This window comes from Nylanderia fulva, unplaced genomic scaffold (assembly GCF_048542155.1).
Source record: "Nylanderia fulva isolate GAGA-0341 unplaced genomic scaffold, ASM4854215v1 Scaffold129, whole genome shotgun sequence".
Lineage (NCBI taxonomy): Eukaryota > Metazoa > Arthropoda > Insecta > Hymenoptera > Formicidae > Nylanderia > Nylanderia fulva.
In genome coordinates this window covers 205,197-232,789 of record NW_028189507.1, presented here as the reverse complement: position 1 = coordinate 232,789, position 27,593 = coordinate 205,197, and the positions used below count along the sequence as shown (strand labels likewise).

At 33.1% G+C, this 27,593-nt stretch overlaps 2 protein-coding genes across 4 annotated transcripts; one reads left to right on the top strand and one right to left on the bottom strand.

Annotated features, from left to right (window-relative positions):
- The first annotated feature begins 1,319 nt into the window (after positions 1-1,319).
- jeb (low-density lipoprotein receptor domain-containing jelly belly protein) lies at positions 1,320-19,629 on the top strand. Of its 3 annotated transcripts, none has more exons than XM_085479709.1 (4): positions 1,320-2,870; positions 4,786-6,861; positions 11,942-12,102; positions 16,778-19,629. In XM_085479709.1, the coding sequence occupies exons 2-4, from the start codon at positions 5,820-5,822 to the stop codon at positions 16,835-16,837; spliced, it is 1,263 nt and encodes a 420-aa protein (XP_085335835.1). In that variant the 5' UTR covers positions 1,320-2,870; positions 4,786-5,819; the 3' UTR covers positions 16,838-19,629. The 3 variants fall into 3 exon arrangements, with proteins under 3 accessions (XP_085335835.1, XP_085335836.1, XP_029170497.2); XM_085479710.1 differs by having other exon boundaries at positions 1,320-3,405; XM_029314664.2 differs by having other exon boundaries at positions 1,320-6,861.
- On the bottom strand, positions 19,432-26,124 carry LOC114940146 (uncharacterized). Its single transcript, XM_029314668.2, has 8 exons — positions 25,768-26,124; positions 24,371-24,454; positions 24,186-24,234; positions 24,018-24,099; positions 23,819-23,947; positions 23,521-23,694; positions 23,258-23,421; positions 19,432-23,186 (listed from the first exon to the last, which is right to left on the bottom strand). Exons 1-8 carry the CDS (start codon positions 25,876-25,878, stop codon positions 21,139-21,141), a joined length of 2,841 nt encoding a protein of 946 aa, XP_029170501.1. The 5' UTR covers positions 25,879-26,124; the 3' UTR covers positions 19,432-21,138.
- Positions 26,125-27,593: the final 1,469 nt, after the last annotated feature.

The window sequence follows — 27,593 nt, the reverse complement described above, 5'->3', positions numbered from 1 at the left end:
TATCTGTTGCTAAGAGTATATGCTAAAAGATAGATAGAAAGAGTAAACGTGGTATTTATTTATACGTCAATAATTTTCGACAGGTTTAATTAAAAATTAAATATATATACTTTTTCCGCCTGTGTATTAGCTCCGCAAATCACTAGAAACGTAATGAAAAATTGTATTGCGCAATTTAAACTGAAAATCTCGCCAAATCGCAAAATGATATTACCTTTAATCAGATAGTCGAGACGAAATTTGTTTAATGGTCAAGTTCAAATAATCGTTAACGCAAATGTATAATTTTCGAGAAATTCCGAGTTTAACGTACGTATCATCGCGTAACTTTGTGTCACGAGCGTTGATTTACGGTAGCAAACATCCAACCCGGCGCTGGTGAATCCATTAGCTAACAAAGCGAGAAGGGACATTAACTGAGTAAAACTGACAATTAATTAACGAAAACGCCGAAGTAGCGCGCGGAGGGACTCTCGGTTCGTGGAGACCGAGACAATTTCAACGAGACGGTGGCCAATTACACGTTGTACCTTTCGGGGAATGTTGAGGTCGACTAACGTCATCCGCAAATACTCCCACGAAGTGGGAGCCGCAGCACCGCATCGGGGACCCTACGACATGCGTGGCCGAATATATAGTGATCGAAAGAACGTGCGTCAGGTGATGGCTACGTAAAAGGGAAGAGATAGAAAAACGGGGCGGATACACACGAACGAGGTGTATTAGAGGCGGGGGTTGGGTTGGGATTTCACCGGGTTTAATAATATGAAGGTCGAACCGGAGAGATATCCTAGACCCTAATTTCGCGATCTACGCGCTTAATGGAAGAAAACGACAGGACGAGACAAACTTTGATCACCGAAACACGATTCTCCTTTAGGGTCTTTCTCGAGAGCTTGTATTGGGGTATAATCTTGAATCTTTAAAAGAGTCTCATGTATACAATAACGTATAATATCGCCCCTCGTGTTTGATGTGTCGCGCACGTGAATTGTCGGACGGACGGTGGCACTTTATCGATGGTGCCACATATCAACCTTTGACCGTATCGCTGTGAAACGTCATATAATATCGCCAAGCGTATATATGATGTCCGGGATTGCTTAGGGCTCTGCAGCAGCTTTAATCCGTTCATGGGCGCGTCGGCCGGGGTGGTGGCAAAGGATAGACAGAGAGAGAGAGAACGAGAAAGGGAGACGGGAAGAGAGAGAGCTACTCCGTCGCTACCGAGTCTCCACGTTCGTGGGGTGGAGAAGGGTTGGCGATGCCGGGGAGAGAGAATGCGCGTTGTATTAAAAGCGCCGGTCCTCGCCGCGCAGCGTGGGAGTTAGTTCTGGTGAGGGCGCCAGGCAGCTCGCTCGCCGAAGCTAACCCACCGTCTCTCCCAACCCTTCGATCCTCCACATCCCTCGACCTTCGACCAACAAAGCAACCACATCCACGGCCGCAAACCTCTCCTCGCACCGTCTCATTCGTGTCCGTCGTCGCATCCTGTCAGTCCGAAAAAGTCCCTCCCCCTGGAGAGAAGGCGACGTAATCGCGAGTATCTCGGGTGTCCGCGTTGACGAACGACGACGAACGACAACGGTGGCGACGACGACGACGACGACGACGACGAAGACGACGACGACGACGACGAAGACGACGAAGACGACGACGACGACGACAAAGACGAAGACGGCGTTTGCAACCACGAGAGAAGCAGCGGTGCCTAGGTCAGGAAAGAGCACGCATCGTGTTGGGAGACGGAGCGAGGGAGAAAGAGAAAGAGAGAGAAGGAGAAAGGAGAGAGAGGGAAGAGGTTTCTCGTCGCTCAATGGAACACCGGCGCGGCCGGTCGAGATCGGCGACGTCATCAGCACGGCAAGTCGGGCAACCGCGGGAAACAGCCTTTAACCTTTGAAGTATCGCCGCCGCCGCCGCCGCGCGCGCGATTACAGTCCGGAGAACCGCGCGGATATTGTGGAAGACCGGAGTTAGGGACTGGAGGAGAGGAACGAGCAGAGGGAGAAACGGACAGTAGCGGACAACCTGAAGAAGTGTGTTCTCTCACCCCGGTGATCACTTCTCCCAATCGTCATCGCGATCTCGTACTTGGACCGTGTGTGCTTTCGGTGTACACAGAGACACAGACAGACAGACACGCATACCTAATACACGCGCGCACGCACGTCACGCTCGCGTGCGCGGGCGCGCGCACGGCATCACACGCCCATATGAGCGACCATACGGAAGCGGAGCATGAGAGAGAGAACGGCGAGAATGTCAGTGAATGAATTACGGCCCGTGTGCGAGCGGACGACGTCGTACGTGGTATGATTGTACGGGGTGTCGTTACGTCGTCAGGACAGACATAGAGGCTCTTTTTTTTTTCGTGGCGCGCGTCAATTGTCGACGAGGAAGAGAGGAGGATTCGAACGTGATGCACGAAGAACATCGCCGGACGTCAGCCAGAAATTCAGGTGTCCGCTAAAAGAAGGGCGGAGCGGTGAAGGAGGAAAGCGCAGCAGAGGACACCATCCTTCCCTCCCTTCTTCCTTCCTTCCTTCCTTCGACAGTGCGAGAAGAGTGTCCGAAGAGTGTCGGAAGAGCAAAGTAAAGTCGCGCGATAAGAAACGAGGATAAAGAAGGAAGAGCGGAGATATACAGAGAGGAAAAAGAGAGAGGGTGAACATCAACGGGATCGGCGCGACGAGGAGGGAAGAAAGGTCGAGATCGGTGGAAAAGCTCTCACGCGGAAGGAAGAAAAAGCGCACACGAGGCAGACGAGATAGACAGAGAAATAGAGAGAGAGATATATATATATATATCTGATAGAAAGAGATAGAGAAAGAGAGAGAAAAAGAGATCACACACACAGAGATCAAGAAGCAAGTATTACCACAGTAAAATGCCCCGCGCATTAAAACTACACTGCACCTCCTATGTATTATCGATGAACCTCCCGCGCGCGCATAAAATCTTCTATCTGTACTTCACCGGGGCCGTCTCTCGCGCCCCTGACATCTCTACTCTCACTATACCGCATACACGCATATATATCTCGGTGTACCTTTTTTTCTTCTGTGCCTTTGTTCTAAAACACTTCTCTTGTGTTGTGTAAACACATCGCCAACCTCTGTCGCAACATCTCACTCGCTCGTGTGTACAAATCGCCTGTTTTATATATACTTTCCGCGTTTCTCGCACCGACAATAAAACGCGCACCCGCCTCTCTGCCAATACGGCCAAGCCTTTGCTTTTTGAACGTTTTTCGGGGCACCTGTTGATATACGACCGACCTACATACCACACAACACTCTAGCCGCTGTCCACATTATTGCTCTGTCATCCTCTCGTCATTGTCGTCGCGACCGATCCGGTATCAGGTCATCGAGCACGGTATCTTCAACTGAGGCTGATCAGGTATGACCGATCTTTTCCGCTCGTCGCGGAAGATTCGAGACGCGAGTTTTTTTTATACTACGTCGTACTTTTCAGTTCTAACTTGAAGCCACCTGAATCGTACTTGAGAGAGAAAGAAATTATTAATTCCCTCTTATGTTTTTCACAATTTCTTCTTCGTATTTTTAAAACCGCTCGTTCTCAGCTCAGGAGGATTTTAGCGAGCTTTGGTTTGCAGCATATGGACGTTTTTGAGTGACAACAGCTTCTATTAAAATTTTGGCCCGATCGGTATATATTAATATTAAATGTTGAAATGTGGAATGACATATTAATACTAATGTAAATATGAGAGCGATTGGCTTTGCAAAATTTTTTCCGCATTATTTGTTTTATTACTAAACACCTGATCAGCCTGATTATACTCTATCGGTCTAGGTCTAGGTCTTGCAAAGTTTCGAGTATTTAATTATATCGCGAAAAATGTGTAAATACGAGTTTTAGCACTTAATATATAGTATATGCAAATAAAGTTTATAAAGATTGCCGAGAGATTTTGGCAAATGCAAATTTTGCAACGCGATAATATCTTTTGGAACGAAAACGGCACGTTTCGTTCAAACGACTTGGCCAAGCTTGCGCGTTCGAGCTTTATCAGGATCACCAGGGCGAAAGTTGGGACCGATAGGGCGCGATTATTTACACATGGACGCATCGGGATGTCTATTATCGTAATTGCAATCGCCTCGCTGGCGACGGCGACGTAGCTCCGGTTTCCTCGTTTAAGAAACGTACATACACCCGGGTATGTTCGACGTAAGCTAAAGGAGATAGGGCGGATAGGTACGTGAAAGAGGACAAATGGAAAAGAGGAGTTGGGCGGAGATAGATAGATAGATAGATAGATAGATAGATAGATAGATAGATAGATAGATAGATAGATAGATAGATAGATAGATAGATAGATAGATAGATAGATAGATAGATAGAGAGATAGAGAGAGAAAGATGGACAAAGAGAGCGGCAAGGTAAGCGGATAAGGAAACAACGCGCTCCGAGGAAGAGGGTTTTTCTTCTCTCTCTTTCCAGAGAGACGGTGTAGCTTTATCGGCATCGCGAGCGTTTGGGTGGCACGTCGATGATTTGGTTTTGACACTAAATGTTCTTAACACCTCTCGAGCACCTTATTATATATATACGTATTTATGAGCACGCACGATGAGCACCTCCGATAACCACCACCTCCACACGTCGCAGCACTCTCTGTTGAATTATATCCTGAGAAAACAAAAACCAAAAACAAAAAAAAATACGAAAAACCACTTTTTGTGTTCCTGGCACCTGCGATCGTATATAGATATATAATCGCACGTTATTCTCTTATTAACGACCTGATTTCAGGATCGGTCAGTACAGGACAGATGTGAGGTTTATCACGAAGGGAAAGCCAAGGTCGCGGCTACTATCATGGACTACCGAAAGTGAAGCGTATCGATTAGAGGAGCGAGTCGAATAGAGGAGCATAACGCAATCAAATGTCAAACGTGATACACCGTGCGCTCGAGTCGGCGATTTATCTTCGATAGAGAGAGAAAGAGAGAAAGAGAGACCTGAAATCTTTCCGGGGCCTGGCAGAAATCGTGGGGGTCCCTCCATCTGGGACATGCTAAGGAAAATAAGGCAGAGAGAGATCACCCTCTCGATACAGTTGCACGCGTAGCACCCACTTGCGTTTTTCTATGCGATAGTCTGCGTCGCCTGTGTGTGTCAAAGTTAATCGCCGCTCGTGATTTTTTATCAAGTTTATCTTCAAGAGATTTCCCATTCTTCGCCCACTCAGTATCAATCGACCGCCCCAAATCTCCCACCCGACCCTTACCGCACACACACACACACACACACACACACACACGCACACGCACACACACGCACACACACGCGCGCGCACACACACACACACACACACACACACACACACACATATGCACACGCTCACGCACACAGTCACACAAACATAGACAGATACACCTACATCCTCCATCCTTAGCTTCCCAGTGTACCGCGAGTTCAAACGAAAAGTCGGCCTAACTCAGAATCGCTACAGACGTGCCTTTAGACTGGCAGTGAGTAGTAAAAACAGCTAAAGAGAGCGAAGAAAATAAGACAAAAAACAAAGCATATCAATTATCGCTGTTCATGTAGGTCAATTAAAACACCACGTTCAACCGTGTATAATCGGGTGTGACAAAAGTGGTGAACAAAAGAGAGAAAGGAGAAAGAGAGGGATATATATATATATATAAATAAATAAATATATATATATATATATATATATATACATACGTAGATACATATATAGAGATATAGAAGTTTAGAACAAAAAAAGGAAAGAGAAAAAGAGGGATAGATAGCGGAACGTTAACTCGAAGACGTTGATGATTTGTAAAATGGCGATTTGCATGTTCTGGCTTCTCACGTACGTGGGACAGGGGCTGGACCTGGCGGTGGGCAATCGACCTGTAATCATACAAGTGCAGGGCGCCCAGGGCGGGCTCGAAACCTATCGTCACGGAAGCAGCGGCGGCATCAGAAAGAAGAGCGAGCTGAGCTCCTCGGTAGGTGGCAACCTGTTGCACCTCAGAATATATCCCACCGACGGTAGTCCGGGACACATGCGGGACGATCTGTCCAACTGGTTGGTATTCAACGACGAGCCACGGATAACGCCGTGGTCGCCCGCTGGGATGCTGATCGACGACATGGTGAAGGAACCGCGGGAGCTCCAGAACGTGTTCTTCAGCCTGTCGCCCGCGGTGCTCAACGTTCTCTCCGAATACGCGACGTCTCAGCATCATCAGGCGACGCAGTCGTCGCAGTCGTCCCATTCCGCGATCGCGACCGAGCCCTATCTGCCTCCCCACGACGAGAGTAGCAATCATCATCAGCTGATCGGCGGCGGTGGCCGGCAGCGGGCGAAAAAGCGGCGCATAGGCTGCCGGCATCCAAGGGGTCCACTTAGCGTTCTGCCGCCGATCCTGGTGTGCGACCAGGAGACCGGCAGAAAGACGACCGCCGCCGCCGCCGTCGCAGCAGCAACAGCCGCCGCCGCCGCCAACGCCCTTCACGAACCCAGACAATCCAATCACGACGATCTCTACGCGGAGCAGAGATTCAACACTGCGACGAGCACGAAGACTGATCTCGCGCGCGGGGCCGAGGCCGGCACCACTAGTACCACCCTCAACTTACCCACGAACGGCGGCTTCATCCCGAGGGCCTTCGCATATGAGACTGGCAAGTTACCCGGTAGCAAGCGGAATCAGATCACGGTCGGACGTCGTTCGATCGACGCCCAAGGAGAGTCCCCGGGACACCAGGCTCAGGCGTCCTCGGTGTCCTCGGCCGGCGCGAGCATCGCCTCGCAGCTCATGCTGAGGTCCATCCGGGGTAGCATACAGTACGACGTGCCGCAAATCGGTAAGCGACGTCACCTCATTTATATTAGTTAATTATTATATTTATTAGATTTTTTTATTATATTGTTTTATTTTTTCATTTTGTTATATTATTATATCGTTTTATTACATTTTACATTATATTTTCTTATATTTTTATTATTATATTATATTATATTATATATTATTATATTATTGTTATATTATTATATCATGTATTATGTTATTATATTATATATTATATTTATATTATTATTATATTATATTATTTATTATATTACTCTATTATATTTTATATTATATTATTTTTTGGATATATTATAAATATTATATTTTGTGTCGACATTTTATTTTTTTCTCCTACTGTACGTAAGTACTAATCTGTACGAATTTGTTTTTATATGTCTTTTCTCTCTCTTCCTTTGTATTATGTGAAAATGTTATAGAATTTTTGAAGCATCAATATTGTGAGCAAACACATGAATAAAAGATTGGCTGTCTGCGAAAGATCAGACGGTAAAGTTAAACCATCTAATATATATAAGCTTTCATAAATTTGTTTGAAGAATATCTCAATCCGTTAAGCTGCTTCAAATACCGCGATATTTTTAAATGTCCAATTTCTCTGATAATGATACATGCGGACTTTTTTTCATGCATGATACATTTCGAAACTTTGTGCTCAAAAAAATTACTTTTTTCTCACTTTTCACGCGCAAAAAATGATTAGATTAAAATGGAGTAGAAAAAGTTGGATCTGTGTATGAAATTCGATAATTTGTGAAATGGAAGAACTATTGAAAAGAAAAAAAAATTGGATTTTTATAATTATTTTTCTTCCATTTCTTTCTATTTTTCAACGTTACAATAGTTTACTGTGATTTAATTAAACGCTGAAGAGATAATTGGATCAAAAGCACCGAATAGAAAGCACTTTACTTAACGGGGTCTTAATTCTGAATGAAAGGCTTTTTTCCTCGAATCTTAATTGTTCCTCACATTCGAGAATTAGAACAAATAAACGAGAAATTCGCGACTTTAAAGAATACTTTTCAAATACTAAAGAAATATTTACAAGATTACCAAACAAATTTTTCTCTTTAATTCATCCAGTTTTAAATTATTTGAACAAAAAATTGATTAATTGTAAGAAAGATCCCCTTTATGTATTATTTTCAAAGGTAAATTTAATAATGATATTTATCTAAAGTATTAAGGGCGCTCAATATTTTGAAAAATTCTATATAAATTAATCCCATAAAGACCCCGTAAATCTACGTTTGCGGAAAAGATATTTTAATTTCCAATGAAATATGAACCGAGCAAGAGTGTATATACGCGTTATGAGTTATAATGGCCCAAAAAAGGTCTATAAATCCAAATGAAAAGCGTCCGCGTGCGGAAATATAGACAAAGCGCTTTTGCAAATCAAGAAAAAGTGACGAAACGCTGTACGTCCGTTTTGCGTCCCTCCCAAATTTATTGATCCAAGAGAAGGACAGAGGAACGGCGAATCCCGCGACGAGAAGAACAGAGGGATATAGGATCCTTTTCTATATAGTGAGAAAATGTTCTCTCTTCGGCGAAGTCTAGACGTCATTGAGAAATCTAAAAACGTGAGAAGCACGCAGAATGCGGAAAAAAATGCTGTTTCTTTTTTTATTTCGTCGAGAAACTTCTTTCGAGCAACCGTATGTAGATTTACTTTGAAAAAGCAGGGGAAATTATTATAAAAATGTAAAACATAAAGTATGTGTTGAAGCGTTATTTTTATTTTATTCTGTATAAAGAGAGAGATCTGTGTTAGGTCACGATGATATATAAAGTGGCAAGGATAGGTCACAATGTATTAAATGTTAAGTGTCCATTTTTTGCAAAATGTAGTCGCAAAAACTCAGTTTACACTTAGTACAAATTATTTCAAAAAGAATATTCTCCTTTTTATACATGCATTTGACATTATATAGTGTCATTTTAAACTTTAGCATTGAAATTTCTCGAAAATCAAGGCTTTCGTTGAAAAATGTTTTATCTTATCCTTTATTCTGACATTTTGACAAAAATGTGAAATATCTCGTAATATAATGATTTTTCGATCATTTTACTTTAATAATTTTCTGCATAGAATCATGAGATAAATTAATTTGTGTAAGAAAAATATACTCTTGTGATTGAAACAATTTTGCAATTTGTAATGTGCAACTGCATACTTTCTTAAGAAATAATTATATTTTTTTATATCAATTAAGGTAAGAAAAAAGAAAATTAAGATAAAATGATAAAAAATGAGTATATTACAAGAAATTTTATATTTTTTATTAAAATAAAGTATAAAATAAAATAGGAAAAGCATAAATCAAAATAAAGTACAAAATATCTCAAAAATCTCATTCATTTTTCGATTATTTTACTCTAACAATTTTTTATCCCGAATATTACGAGGAATCGATTTATATATGAAAATTATGGTAGTTTAAAAAAATAATGATGATCTCTCCGAAATCTAGAAAATGCCTTTACCTGGAATAAAATTTTATCTAGTTATTACGACAAGACATTCCCTTCGAAATCTTGCAACTTTTGTATGAAACATTTTTCGATGAAAGCCTTGGTCTTTTACATAGAAATGTCAATACAAAAGTTAAAATGGAACATTCTGTATTTATTCCTTAAGACTACTTAATCCTTCTGTTGAATGAACGAGTATATCCGCGGGTATCCAGAGCAAATTTAATTCTTGGAACTTTTGTCCGCCCGAAATAAAATACAAAGGGTAATAAAGTTTTTGTATTCAGAAATTTCCTGAAATATAACGGGAATGATAGAATGTTCGATGCAACTGCTATAAAAAAATTGTCGTAGTACAATACAAGGTATCTCATAGAAAATTGCTGAAACTAATCAACTGTCATTTTTTAATGCATACAGTTATTGAGAAAATGAAACTTGTGTTGGAAAGAGGAAAGTCTGTAGTTATAATGGATTTCAGTAAAATGTTTGTATACCAGTTTATTTTATTATTGATAAAAAGTAATGAAAAAAGTGCTAATAATCATATAAACTGATGATAAATATTTTTAACAGTGCCAGATTTATTAGCAGCTATTAAAAGGATCGTCAATAACGTTACAAATTATATGTTAAACAGTTTTTACGAGTTTTCGTAAAAGAACAAAAGTACAAATTCAAATGGTGTGCACTTCGAAAATATTTATCATTAGCTTACATAGCACTTTTTTAATTACTTTTTCAATAAAATAAATTAGTGTCGGCGACGAGGATGGGATTTCTCTTTTCTCTTTAGAAAGGATAATCTTCTCGATCGGGAGATTGTATTATATAGTCAGGATAGATCAAATATGAATATTTATTCCAACGTTAAACATGTATATGTATATTATTATTGCGAAACTTATACGTCTTCAAGTCGTGCCGTGAACGATTCCGATCCTTCCGAGCTGGGTGTTCCAATCTCGCTCTCCGTTCCGAGTTAAAGAGATGTTTAAGAGAAGATCTGATTTAAGACGTTCAAGCCGGGAAAACTCTCTGTCACTTTCTGACGATCCCCAAAAGTCGGCATATATATATATATACCCGGCGTTAAAAACCTTCCCACCCGAAATATCGGACCAATCAGCGTTACCTTCGTGTATCGAACAGAGATGTGTTTTCGGTTTCTCCGATAGACAAAGGATCGTTCAAAACGCTCTCGAAAATAAATAATACCTGATACGAGGTCAATAAACAAAACACGGAGATCAGATAATCTTTTTGTCAAACAAATCTCTCTATCTCTCTTATGAGAGTTTATAAAAATGCCCACATTAGTATACAAACATTTTATTTGTATCCATTAAAAACTGCAGACTTTCCTCTTTCCAACACAATTTTCGTTTTCTCAATAACTGCATGCATTGAAAAATGACAGCTGATTAGTTTCAGCAATTTCCTATGGGACACACTTTATGTAAAAGACACATAATTTGTACCCAAGTATCCATATATTGATGAAAAAATTATGTATCGAAAGAAGGGTTAAGACTTACCCTATCCTTCGAATAAAATTTTTTTATTAAGCAAATAACACAGAAAAATAGAGTAACCCAATTCAAGCATATACATTTAGCTCTGAATGTGCGTTGAGCATGTACACAAGGCTTTTGTAAGATGCATCATTATCATACCGAACAAATAATACAGAGGAATCCGTCAACTGAATTTAATACTAAACACACACGAGTTGGGAATGTGTGTATATATTTAGATTAAAATGTATATGCTTGGATATTAATGCGATATTAGATTACAGATTATTATTGTGAGATTAGAAATTATTATTGTGTGTACAGTAGTTGATACAATTAACATCAAATTTACACTGATTTAATTGTCTCACGATCGAAAAATTTCTCTGTCGCATTTAAAGACTTATTTTGTGATCAATCTTTGTGCGCAATTTTCAATTTAACTAAAAGAAGGGAAGAGAGGAGAATATTAGGTATCCTAAAGTGGTCTCACAAATAGATGACATTATATAGTTTATTCACATCTAATCAATAATTCTGCAATTATTAAAATTTACATTACATAAAAATATGCAAGCGGTAAAACTTAAGCAGTAAACGATAAAACTTATAAATAAAAATACGAATATATTTTTATATTTCCTTTTATAATTTACATTTTTTTATAACTATTTACATAAGCGGTCTTAAAAATAATATTATTTGTAAGTCTATATATAGGTAAATTACATTACATAATTTTATCTTTTATCTATAGATATATTTAAAACGAAATTATCTTTATCTTATTTAATTGCAAGATGAGTTTACATATTTTTATCTCATCTTCTAGCTAATTTTAAAATCATCTAAGCACAACACTGTCCATAATGTATGTCTTTATTATTTTAATTCATCTTTTAAAAATGGATGACAAATGATGTCATCCACGCGACCTCTACAACGTCCCATTTACATAACAGCGACCACTTTAGGGTTAACATTTATATCTACATATACATATAATAGTTTTCTTTCTTCTATATTCTTAATTCTAGAAACGGACTCGAGGAGAATATTTGTGATTCTTATTTATAGAATGTCCAGTTTCCGAAGATGGAATGGAAAGATTCGCCTGTCCGACTGCGGATAGAATGGGTAGATATCATTGCATCGACGATCACGTCCTATGCGACGGCTTTATAGACTGTCCCACAGGCGAGGATGAGGATAGACATGCTTGCATGTTTTACAAAACTGTGAGTACAATTATGATAATTTACAGATATAGATATACGCAGTGTTTACTGTTATCTATAAATAAAATTATATAGATGGTTATCTAGATGAAACTTTATTGGCATCATCTTATCTTTATATGGATAATAAAAATATGTATTATCTATAGTTGCATCTTAGATGAAAAAAGTATTATCTTTACTAAATTATCTAGAATAATTTTCAGATAATTTTGGTTTAGAATGATAGCACATAAAAATACTTAAATAGTAGAACTTAAGCGATAAGCATTTATAAATAAAGATATGAATATACTTACAATATTTTTATATCCCTTTTATAATTTACATTTTTATAACTGTGTTTACATAAGCAGTCTTAAAAATTATTATCTAGAAAATTATCTAGATGAATCGCTATATAATTTTATCTTTTATCTAGATATATTTAAAACAAAATTATCTTATTCATCTTATCTAAGCTAAATTTATATATTTTTATCTCATCTTTATCTAGCTAATTCTAAAATCATCTAAACACAATACTGTTGGATATATGCGAGAGAATTCTATAATTATTGAATTTTTAAAAATTACATTACAGCCAAAAATTATTTTAAACCAAACAAAGTGTTTCTTATGGATTTTTCGATGCTCTGAAAATGATGCCGCAAACCAAATTTCACTAGCATGTTAAAAATGTAATCGAAGATTTAATGGCTTTTTTCCGATATTTGAGATTTTTTGTAAAAAAGATTAACATTATTTGGAAAGTCTGATCAAATATCATATTGTAAATAAATTGTTCATTCTCTATAAAATGAATTTTTTTGATATCTTATTTTTTAGTTATGAAAGATTGAAATTGTGAATTTCTTTTCATATAGAGATACTTTTGAAGAAAAAAGATTTTTGGAAAAAAATTATTTGATTCAAAATTGATTTATCATTATTTGTCCTTCTTGAGATCATACAATTCTTGTCTGAAATATTTGTTCGAAAATGTATTTGTTTCGAAAAATTCAAGGTGGTTGGTCTTAATTAAAATGTGGTATCCTATATGTAAATATACATTTAGTGGAATCTATCACAGTAAGTTTACTGTATGTGTATCGATAGCTAGATAGCTTTAAATTACAAATTATGAATATAATTATACAACTTCATCATGATAGGTAGAAGAATATTTGCTATTTTATAGCAAAACTCTGTATTTAAATCATTCCTAACTAAAAAGTAAGATATCAAAATAAAAAATGCATTTTATAGGGGATAAACAGTACAATTATGACATTTGATCAGAACTTTCAGATAACGTTAATTTTTTTCACAAAAAATCTCAAATATTGCAAAAAGTCATTTTTTGCATATATGTTAAACCTCAGTTATTTCGAAAACTTGATATAGTGGTGAAAATTGATTTGCGGTATCGTTTTCAGCATCCAAAAATTTATAACTAAACATATAACACTGTCTATTTAACAAATCGATAAAAAAAAGCCAACTAAAACGAGCTACCTTAATTTAGGATGTCAAATATAATTTATATTATTACGAATAGAAACACATTAAACAAGTTATTGCAATTGTATACGTTTTGACTGTACAACAGTCTTTCTCAATACATTAAATTTTAGAATTGATGCATAATAAATCAAATAAATGAATATTTGAAAACAAAATATTGAAAAATCAAAGATTAAAATATCTATGTCTGAAAGTATATGTTAACTCGCATATTGATAATTAGTCTATGTTGTCTAAAATGTTTCGCAAAGTATAATTTATAAAAATAAATTTTGATTAAAATATAATGATACTTTTTTCTCTGAAACATGTAACACTATCTCGTACGATATAATTTATTATTTATACTAATAATTATGCTTAAAATATGTTTTTAGAGCGCACATGTGTAAATTCTCAGATATTTATTTACTAATTAAATTTTGTGACTCTATTATTTTATAAATAATATACGGTCCATCATTGCTTTTGTACTATTTCACATGCATAAAACAAAACGCGATTGTTAATGGAATATGTATCTTTTCAAAAAATGTGTATTTCACATGTTTTAGTTACTCTCTTTTATACATTCTACTATTTAAAATATGAAATATAAATATGCTATATATTCAAATTTTTTAAAAGGAGAAAGATAAATGCAAAAAGGTGTAAAATGTCGCTAAAAGAGCAAGTGAAGTATATATTTAAAAAAGAATAAAATTATATGAAAAAAATTTTGTGTCAACTAAATAAAATTAATACAATAACAAAAGAAATAAATATATAGCAAAGCATATAAGATAATATGATTTAACCAACTGTATATGTGTGAGCACCATGTTTTTCGATAACATTCAAACAAATTTAGAGAAGGAATTTTTGTTTTCTACGTGCGCGAAAATGCCATTTATAGATTTCTCAAACGCTGATTGATAAAAAACACGTAGCTATGTGCATTCTGGGGTTCTATGTAAATCTTTGCTGAACTTTTCAAGTGACTTTTCTTATAAAGTTCAAACGAAAATGGAGGCGTGTATTTGTGCTGACCGTGGGTGTAATATCAAGAGCTAGTTTTCCCAACTCGTAAATATAGAGTTCGCATTTCCCGAAGCTTTGAAAACGAGACGAAGGAACACAATCTTTTTGATAATTTGCACATTGTCTGCTCCTATAGTATATTTTGTACGCGTGAAATAGCGCGAGAATGTAAGTCGGTAAATTCACACAATATCAGATTCTCTTTCATCAGCCCACGTCATAAGGAAATGTTATCATTATGTAATAGCAGCAGCAGGGACAAAAGATCTAGAGAAATTGAATATATACACATATTTTTTACATTTATCTCCCTAAAAATATATATAAAAAATTTATATATAAAAAAATATATTTATATTATATTATTAAATATATATATATACATATATATATATATATATATATATATATATATATATATATACATGAAGCATATTCCACGTCAAGTGAGCTTTTATTGCAAAAAACGACCTTTTTTATTTTTAACAGCTTAATTTTATCCTCATCCCTACATTAAAACATAGAAGTTACAGATATGCAAAATTCTAAATAATAGATCAATTTTGTGCGATTTTAGTTCCATCATATTATTGAGCACATCTGACATCGAGATAGAATAAGGTGTCATTTCTAAATAAAAAAGATAATAACAGTTTGTAATTCTAGTGTAGAGATACTATAAGAATAAAATTTAGCTGTTAAAAATGAAGAAAAAGCTTTTTTGCAATAATAAAAATAGCTCACTAACATTGAATGCTTTATATATATTTAATATACAGGATGTTCCAAAAATCCTGCAAGTCAAATATCTCGAAAACAAAGGCTTTTTGAAAAAATTAAATGTTTCAAATAAAAGTTGTAGGACTTTAAGTGACGTATTCAATACTAATAATGTTACTATAAATAGCATTATGTTAAGGCCATGTAAAATTTTAATTCAGTATTTCTCGAATTAAAATGCTTGAAGTTTACTTGAAGTATTTTTTGACATAAAATATAAAAAATATCTTGCAAAATATTTTATTTTCGATAATCTTATTTTAATACTTTTATGCATAAAATAATTAGACAAATCAATTGGTGTAAAAACGCATAGTTATTTTTAAGAAAATGTACATAATTTGCAACATATTTTTTTCTTAAAAACAATTATGCATTTTTACACCAATTAACAATGAAAGCTCTATAACTTTTATTCGAAATATTTTTCTCAAAAAAATCTTTGTTTTCGAGATACTTAATTGTTGCAAGATTGTTGCAGGGTACCCTATATATATAAATTTAATAATAATTAATAATTATATATATACATATATATATATATATATATATATATCATATAATAAATATCTCAATTATTAATTATAAAATTAATTACAGTTGCATGTGACAGATATATATACAACGTGTAGGAAGAATAGTGTGTATGAATCGTTTATGCGGATAATAATGATCCATCCCAGATATAGCATGCGAACGTATTTTGACGTTTAATGACGTCATTAAATGTCAGATTGACACCATTTTGACGTTTAATGACGTCATCAGACGTCAGAATACCATTAGTTTGACGTTTAATGACGTCATCAGACGTCAGAATGCCATTATTTTGACGTTTAATGACGTTATTAGATGTCAGAATATCATTTTTGACATTTAATGACGTTATTACCCAAGTAGAACAGAAAAGTCAAAATAATGTCAATTTGACGTCATCTTGACCAAATTTGAACTCTAAATTTGATCAATATGACGTCAAAATGATATTATTTTGATTTTTTGTTCTACTTGGGTAGACATTTATTAAACGTCAAAATTAATTAAATGTTATTCAATTAGAAATGACGTCATTTTGACGTTTAATGACGTCATTAGACGTCAGAATGACATTTAATGACATCATCAGACGACAGAATGACATTATTTTGATGTTTAATGACTCCATTAAACGTCAAAATTAATTAAACGTTATTCAATTAAGAATGACGTTATTTTGACGTTTAATGACGTCAATAAACGACAGAATGACGTCAGTTCGCTATACTTGAGATATAGAGTCTCCTAGGTTTTCTTTTCCAGCGAACGGTGTATATACTCTATATAAATATTTAGATAAATGATATATTAATCGCATTCCGATGTGTTTCAGACGAAAGCGCATCTGGACGTATTAGCGGACGCCATATTACGATGGGCGAGAGGACGCTAATTCCTTCTTTGTTGATGATGAAAAAAACCTCCAATCTGTACATAAAATCACAAGTCTGATACGTCTACTTCTTTATATACATATATTCATCGATGATATCTTTTTCTCCTACATTAATCTATTTTCCGGAAACTGTTTTCTCTCTATGTTTGGCGCATAGAGACGTTCATATTGAAATCAAACTCAGGGGAACGTTAAGATGAACCGTCTCTCTCTCTCTCTTTCTATCTATCTATTTCTATCTCTCCTTTTCTATCTCGCTCTGTATTTCTCCTTCTCTCTTTCTCCCTCTCTCTACCTTTCTATCTCTTGCCCTGTGCCTCTATTTCTATTCCTTTCTCTCTATCTTTCCCAGAAATGAAAATGGCCGCTCGACTTAATCTCCGAGAGGACACGGCATGGTTCTAACTACATTAAAAAAAAAGAAAAAAAAATCGGTTAGCAAGGTCTATATCTCGTAACCAAAATATCCTCATATAAAGTACAAATTATAAGATGTCCGAACTTTTAGGATGTTATAAATATAAAGTTCGTAAGAGAGTTATGGCATTTTAACGCCGCTGTGTACAGGCGCGCGAGAATGAGGAAAAAGAGTATTAAAAAAAGAAGAAGAAAAAACCCGAATACTTGAAATATAATTTCAGTTCTATAAGCATTCTATATAATATCAGCTAATATAAAAAAATATATATATATATACATATAAAGTACCACACACAGACAGACATACACATACATATACACACACATACACACACACACACATACAGAGATGATGTATTACGATTTCATATATATTGATGAGCGATTTCCGCGAGATCGTATAAGCTAAACGACTCTTTAACGACTTTATTTTTGGTATATAACAATAAAGTAATTTTGAAGACTGAGAACTATTTACTTCATTCCCAAGAGTAAGACACGCAGCTTTTTTCGTGCCGAAATACCGATATAGGAATGATGAACCTGTTTCTTTTTTTTTCTGTGGGCAAGGAACGGGCACGTGTACCTAGAGATTTCCTCCTAGAGTACTTCCTGAAGAGATAAAGATTGTAAAAAAAATTGTACTCGTGTTTTTTTTAATCAAATCGCTCCCGTAAACGACGTTGACGCGTTATATAATATATATAATATATATACATACGTATATATACTACTAAAAAAAAAACAAAAAAATCAGGAATACTTTTCCTGTCCTAAAAATTATGTCATTTTCCAAATCACTGAAACTTGGCAAAACATTGTCGTAGATTAAAAATTAAAAAAGCATTTTAAAGCTTGAATTTTTAACTTTAACGCGGTAGTTGAAAAAAATTTTATTACATATTTTTGACACTCTAAATCTTGGTAAAAAATTTCTCTCGAAAAATTCTACTCAAATTAAATTAGCATTTTGCTCACAAAACGCTATTTTTTTTAAATTTTCCTATGATTTTTTTGACTGAGTTATATAATTTTGAAAGTAAAACTATATTTTTTTGATACGATGTTACTGTCGAAAAATCATCGAACATAAAAAATTAAAGCATTTGAAAGCTTGCAATTTTAACTTTATCGGTGATTTTTTTTTAACTTTTTTGTTTTGTGCTAAAAACAAATATTTGGTTATGCTCTTTAAAATTACATATTTTTGACACTTTGCAGCTCGGTAAAAAAATTTCTTTTAAAAAATTCTACTCATGTTCCATAAACTACATTTTAGTTATAAAACGCTATTTTTAAAACTTGCGATTTTTTTTTGATCAAGTTATCGTAGATTAAAAACTAATAAAGCATTTTGAAATTTAAAGTGTCAACTTTACCGCGTTGTTGGTGATTTTACAACTTTTTTATTTTCTTTATTCTGAAAAATACAGATTTAGTTACAAAATTATATAACTCGATTAAAAAAGAATCGTAGAAAAATTTAAAAAGTAGTGTTTCGTAATTTATAAAACTTTAGCAGAATTTTTTGAAAAAAAAATTTTATTGAGATACAGTGTCAAAAGTACGTAATTTTGAGGAACAAAATAACCTTTTTAAATAAAACGAAAAGATAAAAAATTGGTAAAAACCACCATTAAAACTTTAAACTTCAAAATGCGTTTTTATTTTTTAGTCTACCATAATTTTTCGCCGAATTCCAGCGGTTGAAAATAACAGAATTATTTAGGATAGAAAAAATGTTCTCTATTTTTTTGGAGTAGTGTATAATAACAAACTATAATAATTAAAAAAAACACTCAATGTCGTTCCGGTCTTCTGGTATCACGAAGAGACGTCTCCTTCGCCTTGTGTGCACACGCTCCATGTTTTTTCGTCATCGAACAATATATCTCTATAAATACTAAATTTATTTCGAATTTATGGAAAGATGATGTCCGCGAATATAAAAAAGACAAAGTGAATGCTTTCACCAAAAATAAATAAAAACAACAAAAAAAAAAGAAGAAAAGACAAAATAGAAAAAAAAGAGACCCTATGAAGATTAATTGCTAATTGCGCTTCACCAAAAAAACAAAAGAAAAAAAAATAATAATTCTGCTCCGAGGAGAGTTTAACCGAGAGTTAGGAAATATTTAGGAATTTATTAGAAAGCCATTTGCTGCCGTGTATACACTTATTTGCGTTCTGCGAATATTTATTTACGAGCTATTATTATTATCACACGTATTCTCAAGAAATTCACAAATATATGTATCAATATTGCTGTGAAATTAAACGAAAAGTGAATTTGCTCCTATGTTAAACATTTGATGTCCAAGAATTATGACTTAACGGTAAACATAAATAATACATATATGTTCCAACTATTACAGGTAGTTTTGTGTATTTTCATTTTCCGTACCAAATCAAATATTCATTAAGAAGATATCCGACGTTAGAATTGATTCATCTATATATAATCCCTCTCTCTCTCTCTCTCTCTATATATATATATATATATAAGGTGTTCCATTTTAATCAATTATCCCTATAAACGTTTTTATTTTTCTTTGTACAATAAAATGCTTCAAATAAAAATTGTTTGATTTGAAGGGGGACAGAAGATAGCACCATTGACTTTTTTCTAAAAGACGTTCTTCAAAGTTATTTGATAGTCATTTACGTTTTTTAAAATGGAACTACCATATTTCTTTAAAATAAACTGTTTCCTCGTAATTTTCGGCATAAAAAGTTATAAGGGTAAGAGTGAATAGTTTACGAGATATTTTATACTTAAATTTGACATAATTTTACATAAACTATGAAATATTTTGTAAAAATGTCAATATTTTTATGCATAAAATGAGAAATTGTTTTAAAGAAAAAATATATAAATTTACTTTTTCTTACAAATAACTATGTGTTTCGTTTTTATACCAATTTATTCCTTTCATTATTTTATGCATAAAATATTTGGGTAAGATCGTCGAAAAATGAATATTTTACGAGATTTTCATAGATTAGGTAAAGTTTTGTTAAATTTAAGTATTTATTTTATAAACTATTCATGTTTTGATCTTTTTTCTCTTATAACTTTTTATGCCAAAAATTGCGAGGAATCGATTTATATAAAAAAAATATAGTGATTCCATTTAAAAAACAAATGACTTTCAAATGACCTTGAAGAACGCTTTCAAGAAAAAAGTCAGTAGAGACATCTTCTGTCCCCAAATGGTTTGAAACATTTTTAATGTAAAAATTCTTAATGAAATATTTTGTTATACAATCAAAAATGAAAAAATTTATGGAAATGATCGATTAAAATAGAACACCCTGTATACATTGTTTTATAACAAATATCATTTCTCATCTACAAAAGACATTTACAAAAATACAGCATTTCTTTTCAAGATTTCTAATTATAGAGTAATATATATATATATATATATGAATTTAATTTTATATATATATATATATATATATATATATGAATCTAATTACTCTATAATTAGAGAAATCTTGAAAAGAAATGCTATTTTTATAAATGTATTTTTATAAATTTCTTTATATATATAAGAGTGTATGTATTTTTTCTTAGCTTTTCTAGATATAATTTTTATCTTAGTTGTAGTAGTATCTTACAAGGATTTATATTTTGCAATTTGTTGAAAAAAGAAAAGTAGCTTTTGTTCCTTTGTATAATTATATACATTATCAATAAACTTAAAATTGCAACATACATTCTTATACAATTTCAAAAAGTATTAACTATATTAAAAATTGCAAATCAATTACTGGACTAAATATTACAGAATTTAAAGCTTCATAAGAAACTAATCGTTATTCTTAAATGTAATCAATGGAGTTGCAATTGTATTATCTGTGTTGTAAATTATTCACTTGTGAAAATAGACCTCTTCCGTGTTTTGAACATTTGATTTTACTAGAGGTACTACTGGGGCATTTTCTATAATACTTTTATCGCTTATATAAATGGGAATTCGTTGGATGTTGGAGTTGTTGCTTACAGCGAAATATTTTACAGGCTGAGTGATGTTTTGCGCAGCGCAATGCTGATCGTCGTGTACATTCAGGTATGTAGCATGTTGTTGTTGCAGTAATGATGACGGTATACCTTGCACATTATTGGACAAATTAATGTAGTTGTTTATGTGGCTGTTATAATCTTCGACCTGTAAGATTCCGGATTGCAGAGCTCCTTCATGAAATGGACGCGCTTGCGAGACGTGACATTTATGTTGATACTTGACAGAATCAAAATGAATGGGCTGGTTATGGCAATAATAGGAATTAGTTTGATTCCTAGAGCATTCCATGTCCGGTTTATTAAATATTTCTTCGTACGTAGATTCTCTACGTCTTGCGCCGGTTTGACTGAGGTTCAATGTTGACGATGGATGATTTATCGCTCTTGAGTTGTTGAACAAGATGTTTTGGTACGGATTGCGAATAGTCTTCTTAAAAAGTTCTTGCTTTCTATCGTCGTTCTCGCATGTATATTGTCTGGTCCGTTGAGGCAATGATTGGATTGATTGTACATTGAAATTATCAGAGGTACTTGGGTCTAAGTAAAATCTCTTTTTAAGTGGTTTAACGCGTTCCTGTTTCAGTTGTTCCATAAATAAATTTGTATCCAATGAAGTCTCCAAGGTTTGCAAGTTGTGGAATGGATACAATTTGTTCCTCCCATTCAGTTTGTTGGGATGCATATTTATATCAAACTGATTTACCAATGACTCTTGTGAGTCTTCTAATTCTATTGATTCAATCTGCGGCTTGAATGATTCTACTCGATCGTGAGTATTTACAAATTGTTTGTTTATTATACTAGGGGTAGGAAAATTGCTCGAATGTGCTATTGATTCAATCTGCGGCTTGAATGATTCTACTCGATCGTGAGTATTCACAAATTGTTTGTTTATTATACTAGGGGTAGGAAAATTGCTCGAATGTGCTAGGTATGTGTCTTCCCTTTGAGATACGTCTTTTCTTGAAGGAAACTTGAATAAATTTTCATTATATTTAGAAATTTTATTGACTTTATAAGTCGACATTAAATTTGGTGATATTAGCAAAGCATCTGAAGCATCTGAATATGTGCGAGCTTGATATTCCACAGACAGATCAGATGATTTCACAGTTTCTAATTCTCGTTTACTTTTTTCGCGCAAAAGTTGTTGACTAAAAGAATCAACATAAGTACGTCTTTCATTAGCTGGATATTTATTATTTATATCAATTCCAAATATATTATATCTTTCCATATAAGCCTCATCGTACACGTTTTTATCACTTCTTTCCACAGAATGATTTCTCTTAGAGCGATTCCTCTCATCATATTGATGAATGACAGGTTGTTCAACATTCTCCCTGTTATACGTATTTGTTACTTCAGCAGAAGTATTTTTCCAAATATTAGTCAATTCTTCTTCGGAATCATAATCATCTGATGAATATTTGTTAGCAAGTAACATGGAATCATTTGAATGAGTTGAGGTCTCTGCGTGTCTCCTGTTATCGATACTCTGTGCATTTTTAGAAAGATCAAGAACAAAATAATCCTTGTTGTGCCGTTTATCTTTCGACGAGTGAGCAATATAATTGAAATCCTTCTGGATAGAATCCTCTTCATTCACTAAAGAAAAATTTGCTGCTTTTTGCAATGCAAGGGATGTAGAACTATTATGTGCTACATTATCATTTTGCATCAAATAAATGTTGCCATCTTCTGCATTATGTTCCTTATTTTTACTATTATTAGGAACTTCATATTCGATGACTGAAGTTGAATCTAATGAAGTATCTAAATTATTATATGTTTGATATTCCACAGCTTCCAATTGTTGTTTATACTTTTTACATCCACGTTGTTGAGACTGAGAGAAGATGTGTTGTAAATTTGTAATTATTGTTGTAAGAGGACCTAAATAATGAATGATAAAAATTAATGAAGTATATAATTGAGTTACAATAATTATTCTATATGTAATATACCTTTTTTATTACTTCGGGAGTCTTCAAAATTTGTGGCAGAAGTCATGCCACAAAGTTTTACATAGAGTTTCGATTTGTTGGATGAATTTTTATTGTCTTCAAGTGTCTGTTGTGTTCTATTTTCATTTATTCGATTTTCTTTCATAAAATCATTATCGAATGTTCTGCAAAATAATAATTTTATTATCAAATATACAACTAATTTTTCTACTATCAGATTTAATAATCAAATCAGAAATAATATAATTTATGACTTTACTTACTGCATCTGAGTAGCAATGATATCTTTTGATTGTTCCTTGTCATTTTGGAACAGTTTTCGCTTAAATATGTTTTCTTTTTGGGCAACATATTTTGATTCATTATTTTGTTTTTCAATTTCATCAGAATTATAGTTTTTGAAAAAATGCCTTTTCTTAGGGTAAGTTTTCTGATTTCTGTTACAATATCAATATGTAATCATTATAAAATCTTTTACATCTATATTTAAAAGTTTGTATAGAAAAATGGTATATATAGCTTTATAAAATTAATAAATAATATTTGAATCGATAAATGTACCTCCATTTCTCTCTCAAAATAGGACTTTGCTCCAGAGTGCTTTGTGTCCAGTTTAAGCTATTTTTTACAAAGCTTTTATTTGGTGATTGATTAGTAGTTTCATTATGAGTTAAATCCTCTTCTCTATAACTGTAAAAATATATATTCAATTTACTTGTAAAATATTCTTTTAGAATATTTCTATTCATAATGCACTTACTTGGATTCTGAAGTGTCACCATTAAAAAGCTTTAATGCATCTGCTTCCAACCGAGCTCTATCAAACATACTTTCTGATGATTCTGTTATAAAATATTAAAATGATTAACATTGTATATTATTTTAATATTGTAAAAAAAAAAAAAAAAACAAATTTAGATGTAAATACCTTTTTTGATGTCTTTGCCCTTTGAACCATTTCTATATATGCCGAGAGCCTGAAAAAATCATATAAAATCTTTATCCAGATGCAATAAATATTAAAATATAGTTATTATAAAATTATATGTACAGTATTAGTACAGTACAGTATTATACAATACAGTATTATAATTATTATAAAATTATATGTACAGGTTTTGGCAGAAGTCTGTTGGAAATTTTTGCATGACTTGGTCTTCTTGACCTATCTTCGTTGTTATTTTTCCTCACATTGTCCTGCAAGAAATTCCTATACATGTATATTTAAATTATGCACAAAGATCATCGTTAAAAGTAATTTTTACATGTGAATTATATTTCATTGTCTGTGTATAGACACTAATTTAAGTTTTACAAAAAGCTGTTAATTTTTCTTCTCTCTTTCTCTGCAATATTATAATTCAAAATATATATATAAGTTATTTATATAGATTTTTGTGTAAATATTTTTTCAGTTAAATTTTTCCAATAATATAATTCTAAGTAGCTAATTGACGTCATTAAACATCAATATGACGTCTAATGACATCATTTGACATCAAAATGACATAGGTTCGTTATCTGGGATGTATAATTGTATAATATATATGTTAATATTATTTAATATAAAGGATTATTTTTAAAAATAAGTAAATAATATCAAGAAACGTCCTAGCGTAGACTTTTGCTGGCAATAAATATAAAAAAAAAAAATATAATTTTTGTCATACAGACGTGTGTTCTAATCTAAGAAACTAACCTAATACTGTTGCGAGGAATATAATCGCGTATTTATATCGCAATATCGACTCGATGCTTTTTAAATTAGCGATAACTATTTTGCCGAAATAACACATCTTCACAATAATCTAATTATCTCGCAAATCGCGAAGAATTGTGATATAATAACAGCGCGTACGTCTCACGTGTCGCGCGTGTGCACACGTTCGATAGGACCGAACCACGTGATGCGTGACAGCTGACAGCTGACAGCGCGTTTCGCGGATCTATTACGCACTACTACAGGAGAAAAGAGGGAAATTGTGACTGGCATTACTTATACGACAATCGATATGAATGAACGTATATTATCATGGGCATTCGCAAAGAAGGGCAGAGAGGGCATTTGCCCCCCCTCCCCTTGGAATCAGTAAAAAAATTAAGCATTTCCTCTCCTTTTGAACAAAATTTATTGGTGTATTTAATTTAAAAAAAATGGAAATAAAACAAAATAACTAAAAAATAAATTTTAAAAAGTTAAAAAAAACAAAAATAAAAAAAAATTAATTATATCCCCTTCTGGAAAAAATCCTGCGGGCGCCCATGTATATCATACAAATAACATATAGTTTTCAGTACTATATCGAAATATATCGAAATACGCCGCGAATTTGCGAGATACGATAAAGAGATAAAAATAATGATATATTCCCCAAATATTCTCCTTTCCTTGGAATTTATATAACATCAATATATCGAGCCCGAAAAATAAAAAATGCTTGTGGATAAAATTAAAATCGATTTTGTGGATTTTATAGGAAAATATGTGGGTGAAAAAATATTCGACATACCAGTTCCTCCCTTGCCTTCAGGATCATGGAATGTATTTTATTATCATGGTCCTTTTCGCGTCGTTTCTGCTTCATTTTCTGATCGCTGGTCTTCTTGACATCTTTTGACATCTCGGCGCAAGATCGGATCCTCTCTCTGTGTCACACAAAATTGTCCGCAGGAACAAACGTGAACGCTGACGAGTCTCGGCGACGACTGATGACCGCCTTCGTATATATTATTGTATAGTTTTGCTTCTAGGATAGTACACCGAAATTTTCTAGATTCTATAGTACAGGAAAACAGTGAAATGTATTATTCATCTATAAAATTTCGAGTTTTGTTTTTGTCGTCATGCGCAAGACACGTGTTTGGAGGAAAGAATGTTATTTACTATTCGTCGAGAGAGGAGAGAGAGAGAGAGAAAAGACGTCTTTGAAGAGAGTAAAGCAATAATATGGAGGGTACTTTATTTTTTGGGCGGGAAAAACGAATTCTTTGTATAAAGATGATTTATTGCAATTTGTAATTCTAATTATATCTTTATAATTATTTTACAATATAATAATATATTGGAATTTATTTAATAATTATTTTATTATATTTTATAATACTGATTTACAGAGTGGGACATTTTTAATGTCCACGATTTCTTGTTTCATAAAAGCAGTGGTCATAAAAAAAATCTTACAACCATTCGTTGATTTTTAGTCAAATTCAAAATCAGAAAAAAACGTAAACAAATTTTTTTATGTACTGTACAATTGTTTTTAAGTCAAAATAAAAAAAGAAAAAGTCGGTAATTTTTACATTATATTTATTTATTTGTAATCTGTCTATATGTTTTTGCAAAAATTTTGGCAATTATTCTGATAGAACAAAGTTTTAGTTTTAATAATAATTTTTTAAAATTGCGGTACGATTATTTTTACAACAGAGTTATGAACAATTAAAATCAATATGCTCATTTTTTATTCAGTCGGCGATAACTCAGTAATAAAAATTTGTAAAAATATTTTAAAATATCGATTTTATTAAGAAAATTTCAAGTTTTTACACCAGAGAGTTGAAAAATTTCGTAAATTTCGTAAATTTTTTTATATACGTAGCAGATCTGCCAAGTTAGAAGAAAATTTCTAATTTTGTCCAGTTCGTAGTTTTCTATATATGTAAAAATTACCGAACAGAAACTTAAAAAAGTAGTGAGCTTTCGAAAGTAGAGATTTCAAGCTTTAAACTCCTTTTTCGAAATTTAAATTTCGTTCATTTTTAACGAAGTAACAGCTGATTGAATTTTGCCTATTTTTTAAGAAAATTTAAGTGCTCCTCTAATTGTTTTAGTGTATTATCTGGAAATTATCTAGACAAATCGCCATATGATTATATATATATATATATATATATATATATATATATATATATATATATATAGATATCTAGATATATTTAAATATTTTTATCTTATTTTTATTTAGCTAATTTTTAAATCATCTATGCACAAACTGGATATAACTAAAGCAAATTTTTTGAATATTATTCTAGATAATTTAGTAAAGCTAATACTTTTTTTTATCTAATTGTAAGCTACACACACAGATATAGATCATATATATTTTTATTATCTATATTTTTATTATTTTAATAAAACATAGTTATTTCATTTTCATACTATCATGTTATTATATCATATCATATTCTAAGATTGAATTCTTGTTTTTTAAAAAAGTTGTGATTTATTTTGTTTTAAGAACATAGCACTTGATAAGGGCCGAAACCCACGGCCGAAACATTGTGAAAATTCAATAAAATTACTTATTTGCCAGAGTTGGTCGATTGAATTATTATT